The sequence below is a fragment of the Mustela putorius genome, unplaced genomic scaffold (assembly GCF_011764305.1).
Source record: "Mustela putorius furo isolate JIRA1106 unplaced genomic scaffold, ASM1176430v1.1 tig00000765_pilon_pilon_pilon, whole genome shotgun sequence".
NCBI lineage: Eukaryota > Metazoa > Chordata > Mammalia > Carnivora > Mustelidae > Mustela > Mustela putorius.
The window spans coordinates 10,457,054-10,464,035 of record NW_025421470.1 but is presented as its reverse complement, the minus strand read 5'-3'; the positions used below and the strand labels follow the sequence as shown (position 1 = coordinate 10,464,035).

The window sequence follows — 6,982 nt, the reverse complement described above, 5'->3', positions numbered from 1 at the left end:
GAACATGGGGTCATCTTGGAAAGTTTGGTAGAGGGTGACCTAAGGATTGAACTTAAACCATTGACCACACTCCGGGGTTTTTGGTACAGTGTTGTTTTTGGCTCCCGTCACCTTTCTTACACTCCCTTCCACCACTAGGGGGAGATGAGGAGCTCCTCCCGGAGTTACGGCTCAGCAGCTCCACTGCACATGCCGAAGTCAGTAGATTTACAGTTTGAGTTTAAAGAATTGGTGGGATGCCTGCACGCGTGGGCGAATGTAGGTGGATAGAGAGCTCGGGAAAGCCCACACCGGGACGCCACGTGGACTGCAGCTGGACAGCCCCTCTCTGGACCACAGTCGTGAGCAAATCCCAAAGAAGGAGCCCGCCCCTGGGTAGCTGAAAGATGTTTCAGGGAACATCAGCTGCAATCTGCGTTCTCTGGCCACAGAGGAGCCCCAGGATCCCCTTACACAGATCCCCTTTAATCTTTAACTAGCCACACCCTAACACCTCTTTATTGGTTTCAAGCTGATGAAATACCTTAGTGCGAGTGAGGTGGTCCTTATAAAGCCGCCCCAGCCTGAGAACTCACTGCATGGCGGTCACAGCCCCACACGGGGAACGCCGCACATTAGGACGTTATGATCACAACGATGACCTTAGTCGCTAAGGAAAGGTTCAGCTGTGTTTACGTACTCTGCTTCACGAGGCAGAGACACAACGTATTTCAGGAACCGAATAGTACAAACAAAAATTCCCGGGTGCTTTAGGAAGGGTCCCCTCTCCCCAGACAGTGTCCAGATGATGGTCTCCAGGGAAACACAGCTGTCTGAATGACGCGGTCTGACGATTTCCAGATCTCTGGCCTTGACACCTGAGTCAATGACACGGGTGCTCCTTGCCATGCACTGTCCCGTGTGGGTTGCCTGTATGTCGGGGTGAAGCCGGGGGATGATGGAGAGATTCTGGAGGGAAAAGAGAACTGAGGACGGGTTCTCCAATGTGAGCACACGTGAGTGGCCTTTTAAAATGCAGATTCCTGGGCTCGGCCCCAGACCCACCCCAGGATCTGTGCAGGGAGCAGCCACAGGGGATCGCAAGGGGGTGGTGCTTGGACCTTCTCGTGAGCTTTAGACGGGGAGATGAGCCCCGGAAGCCAAGCCTGGGAGAGAGCATCCAGGGTAGGAAGATCCGGAGACAGCGAGGCAGCGTGACTCCCTGTTCAGCCCTAACTCTCCCACCTGCTTTACCCCTGTTACCTCCACCAGCTGCCATTATCCCCTTCTCAGATAAGGAAACAGAGGCATGGAGGGGTTAATAGCCCCATCTAAGGCCCCCAGCTGGCCAGAGGCAGAGACAGGGGTCAGCCCCCTTCATTCCTGCACAGCGGAAGGGGAGGTGGGAAGGAGCTCTAGGTCGGCCAGTGCGACGGGCGACGGTGTGAGCAACAAGACGGGGACAGAGGCCAGACTACGGTGGGCGGCAGAGCAGGAGGGAGGGTTCGAGGGAGTAGAAACCGGGCTGTTGGCATTGTTATTTCAAGCGTGTGTGTGTGTGCGTGTGTGTGTGTGTGTGTGCGCGCGCGTGCACGCCTGTGTGTGGTGTCTGCAAAGCCAGGAGAGAAAGGTTTCTGCACAATGTGTTCGTTACAAATAACTGGTTAGTTTTCAAATCACCAGCTCAGTATTTTCCGTGTGTTTCCAGATGTTTGGGACCCTCTCTAATGTATAGATTGTGCTTTTTTTCAGATTCGCAGTTTGGCCCATCAGATTAAATTTGGAGATACTTCCCCTGGAAACACAGAGCTGAGAACTTGAAAACTGGGAAAGAAGTATCACGTGATTCCCAACTTTGCAGGAAGCTGCAGGCCTGCCTGCAGGGTGGGGAGAGAGACCTTGGTAGCCATCGGGGAAGGCAGGATTGAAGGAAAGGCTTTTCTGGAAGGAGAAAGCTGGGGCATGGTCAAGGCTGAAGGACACACAGAGGAAGGGCGACCTGCTGCGGGAGGAAGTGGGAGGGGGCCTGGGGGGCCATCTAGGGACCGGCCCTGAAGGCCTTGGAAGCCATGACTCTGAGGGCCCGGACTTATTTTCTTTGGTATCTCTTTCCCAGAAGGTGTTGGAATGTTGATGAGTGGATGATGGTAACACCAAAAGGAAGGGGAGCAGGGAATGTGGCCAAGACTGCCAGTTGCCTACCTCAGTATTCCTCCTCTTCTCCCTACTAATAGAATCATGATTTTAGCTGTCCACATTGCCTCCCCAAACAAAAGACTACATTTCCCAGCTTCCCTTGCAACTAAATCTTGCCAATGAGATTCAAGTGGAAGTGTCATGTAGAACTTCCAGGAAGTCCCCTTAAAAAGGGGAGAAATGAACTCTTTTCCCTTCCTTTCTCCTTTGCTGCCTGGAGTGCTAATGCAATGGCTTGAACTCAGCAGCCATTTGGGACCATGAAGATGGGACCAGATTAGGACACTGGAGTAAAAAGAGGACTCTGAATTCCTGATGACCATTGATCCATCCTATTAGCCTTGAACTGCCCCTTTGGTGCTTCTTGATTGTAGCGGTGGAGGTGGGCTACCTTCTTAACTCGGTGGTTGGGTCTCCACTACTCACAGCTTGACCTGATCCTAACCAACCCATGAAGCCGGCTAGAGACAGGTGTGAGGACTCCTTGAGAAGAAGATGTGGCTTCTGGTTCTGGCCTTCCTATCACTACAGGTGTGCATGCCCCTAGCTGAGTCAGTGACTGCCTGCCTGGAGTTGCCTTCATTTATAAATGACCTCCATGATCATTGCCCTGCCTGTGTATAGGCTGATGGTCTAAACCGAATGAGGTCAAGTATGTACAAACAGTTTGTATGTCTAAAACAATCACAAATGAAAGACGTGTGTACTGCCTGGGTAGGCAACTGAGCCCCACAACTGGCCAGGTGCAGCTCCTTCAACCCAGTGGAGCTTGGACCTTCCTTGGGTAGACAAGGTGGGATCCACTGAGCATCCAGCTCCATTTGCCCGTTTACTTTTAGGTTCATTTTGGGACAGATCATTCCGACACACCACCTACTTGGGAGACTCCATGCCCATGGAGAGGGAGTGAGGATACGGTTGTTGGTAGGTAAAGGGCCAGAGAGGGTACGGGGTGTCATCAGCCAACCTCAGAAAGACAACAACCCCACCAACATCATGAAAGCTCTTCCAGGGGACTTGTCCGCACATGCAAGACTGCTGTGCCTTATTACTTACTCTTCGGTTCATATAAACGCAACACAAGTTTGCTCTCGAAGAGTCTTGACTCTGCTCACCATCCTCCCTGTCACCCCACCAGACAAAACTTATTCTCATTAGCTGCCTGACCTGTCACAGATGGTCTTAAAAGAAATGCGAGAACAAAGTTCCTTTGATCAAAGTATCTTAAAATGTGTCTGCTCACATTAGGTCCTGGTGATAAAAAGCAGCAAGAATTTCCCCAAGAGAGTGAAAAGGAGATGAGGTCAGTGACATCAGTATGAGTGTGGGCACACTTGCTGGCCCTCAGCCTGGACTATAACATCAGAAGCTTGAGTGTATGGGACACCCAGAAGGTGCCGAATGTTGTTTAGTGGCGTAGCTTATGAGAAGCATCTTAAAGTCCTCATCCCGGGGCACCTGGGTGGCTCAGTTTGTTAAGCATCTATCTGCCTTTGGCTCAGGTCATGATTTCAGGGTCCTGGGATCGAGCCCCACATCGGGACTCCCTGCTCAGTGGGGAGTCTGCTGCTCCCTCTCATTCTGCCCCTCTCCCTGCTTGTATGCACTCTCTAATGAAAAATTTTAAAAATCCTTAAAAAAAAAAAAAAGTCCTCAACCCTAGTTTACTAATGAATCAATTGAACCTCAGGGCAGTGAAGTAACTTGGCCAAAGTCTCATAGTTAATAAGTTGGAAACTTGAGATTCCAGCAAGGTCTACTGGATTCCCAAAACCCAGTGTACTTTCCATTACTTTCTGCTGGAAGTTCCCATGTTTAGTGTTAAGCAGCATTTCTTACTTATGCATACAGTATTATGTAACAAAATCACATATTAAAGGAGGTCCTTTTGATCTCTCTGGTTGTCCTGACATCTCTTTCCCCTCCTTGCCTTCCTAAAGATGAAACAAGGTCCCAAGGGAAAAGAACCTTAAACTTCTTACATTTTGGTTTTCAAACAAAAATAGCTCCTCTTGGTTTAGCTTTTTTGTCTGAGAACCTTAAAAACCTTCCATGTCTTAGCCCTCCCTGCAAAATAATGTCTTTGCAAGGCGCTCTGCCTCTTGCTCAATTCTGCATTGAAAAAACTCCTAACCCTTGGAAACTGAAACGTTACCTTATATGGAAAAAGCGTCTCTGCTGATGGGGTTCCATTAATGATTTTGAGGTAGTAGTTTTCCCATCTCCATGTGGATGGGCCCCATGTGCCATCACGAGTGTCCCTACAAGAGGGAGGCAGAGGGGAAATTAGACTTCAGAAGTGGAGAAAATAATGTGGCCACGAGAAGCAGGGATTGGATTCTTGTGGCCACCAGCCAAGGAAGGCCAGCAGCCACCAGAAGCCAGAAGAACAAGGAACTGGTTCTCAGAGCCTCTAGAAGGAGGATGGCCCTGCCCACACCTTGATTTTGATGAAGTGGAACTGATTTCAAACTTCTGGCTTCCAGAACTGGGAGACAGTGTCTGTTGTTTGGGACCACCAAATTTGTGGTATTTGTTACAGCAGCCACAGGAGACAAACAGTTCACTGGCTGGGAAGTGGGCAATGTAACAACTGAGATTGCCTGTTTCTGGGGGTTTGGTGGTTGCGGGTGCAACAGGTTCACCCCCAGATAAAATGCATGACAACAAAATGGTGCAGAAGTCTGCTACTTGACTGCTAAAAAGCATTGAACATCGAGTCTCGTCAGACCACCTATTTCTTAATAATTCAGGGAGGATCTGGAAGGAAATAGGGCAGGAAGACAAGCAAATCATCTGATGTTTTCTGCAGTTGGCTATCAGGAACCTGGCCTCACAATCTTACCTATGGGTAATTCTGTTAGGTGTTAGGTAGAGATTTTCATACCTAACTCAATAAAGGTGAAACATACTACCACAATTCCCTACAAACTGCATTAGCAATGGCCTTAAACTTGAGTCAGGTGTGCCATACCAACCACAGGTGTCTCAGCTCTCAGGGTCCCAAGATGCAACTCCATGGCAAAGTCTAACAACTTCCTGGTGGGATTCTTGGAGTTGGGATGAAATATTAGATAAGTGGGATCCACAGACCCCCAATCACTTCACCTGTTCACCTACCAAGTCCCAGTTGAATCAACCAATGGCTACAGCTTTCCAGGTGCCTTACTGGGACCACCAACTTGCCTTGAGCACCTAGATGGAGTTTCTCCTCAGATGTCTCTCACTCAGCCTCTGACAAGCAATGGGAAGCAATGAACCTTCTTAGCCACTGTCTGGACCACATCCACTGCTCATTGCAAACCGTCTCCCTGTAGACTATTTTGGTTGGCTGAAACTGGTTGACACACTATTTTCAACTTTTGGTGACCACACACTTGGTTCTGACCTAAATTTTGACTACATAGCCCTTAGCTCTGCTCACCCCTGCTCACCACTGAGCTCCTTCGGGCTGGGTTAGTTGGAATCCTCCCATTAACATAGCTCTCAAGGTGGCCTTAACAAGATGGGAGTCGAGATCCCTAATTTACCAACAAGCTTTAATGGAACCTCCAGTAAACCTAAAGCACTTTGCCAACAGCCTTAGAAACCTCAGTCCTCACAGCATCTCTGTGAAGTTGCTGTTGGAGCATCTTGGGCTACCATGGTCCAGAGTTGAGCCCAGCAGAGTTGGCAAAGACTATGCCCACAGCATGGTTCCAACCGCTTGTGAGAGGAATCACCCTTAAGAAAATGTACCAAGATAGTAGTTTTCCCATCTCCGTACTTTGTTGGTTATTGTTTTCCATTTGCTTAGGTTTATCCTTTCAATCCCTTTGCTAATTAAATCGCTGAGAAGTATATACTGGTAAGAATAGACACTATCAATGTAGTGAAAACAAAACTCCTTTCTGTTATTGATGATAAACCATTTCAGAGAAGACCAGGCTGAGTCTAAAGGATTTAGGTAATTGTAAGGGGAAGGCAGAGAGAGTAGTTCATGGCCACAGGACTTGGCCACCTCAGGGCAACACACAATGCTCGTTAAGTTAATGACAGATGGAGCATGGACCTGGACCTCTGGCTCTTCATCTTCTTTTGTCCTCATCTTGTCCTGCTGCCTTCTCTCTTTGACCACAATGGCGCACTTCCCATAGGTCTTCTTCACCACATCACAGAACTCAAAGAAGAGGCTATCTTCCTGTTTGATGCATAACTCATCTCTTAGGAACATCTGATACTTCCAAGGCACCCATCCATGTCTACCACCAGCATGCACAATACACCACGTTGGAGTTTGCACGAAATACCCATCACTTAGGTCTTCTCCAGTTACGAGACTTTCAGCGATATCGGTTTCTCCAAAATATACGGTCTTAAACCCATCATACTGCAGCATTCTCAGGGTTTTCAAGTATTGGAGACATTGCTTCCTCCTGACGTTATCAAATGAATTTCTGGTAATGATGTTTCTTAAAAGAGTGTTTGCAAAGTGAGGCATGGTGTCTCCTCCAGGGTTTTTAAAAGCTTGCATGTCTCTCTCTGTGCCCATCTGGCAAAAGTGGCATGATGACCTCACAGAGGGCTTTCTTACAACTAGCCCAGTCACAGAGATACACTTTGGCTTTCAAAGCACCATGAAACACATACTCAATACAATTTTCTTCTGGCTTATATGGTATGGGAAATGCTAACTGTAAAAAATGTTTCTTTGACATCGCTTTTCCCATGGTTTGGGACTGGCAATTGTATTAGTTTGGTAGGGCTGTCATAGCAAAATACCAGATTGGTGGCTTAAACAACAAATTCATTTTCTCATGTTTCTGGA

General features: G+C 48.2%; 1 protein-coding gene across 1 annotated transcript; it reads right to left on the bottom strand.

The window, feature by feature from the left end:
• Positions 1-5,706: 5,706 nt before the first annotated feature.
• On the bottom strand, positions 5,707-6,678 carry CUNH21orf140 (chromosome unknown C21orf140 homolog). The gene has a single exon (XM_013058877.2). The coding sequence runs from the start codon at positions 6,653-6,655 to the stop codon at positions 5,900-5,902; it is 756 nt and encodes a 251-aa protein (XP_012914331.1). The 5' UTR covers positions 6,656-6,678; the 3' UTR covers positions 5,707-5,899.
• Between the last annotated feature and the right edge of the window lie 304 nt (positions 6,679-6,982).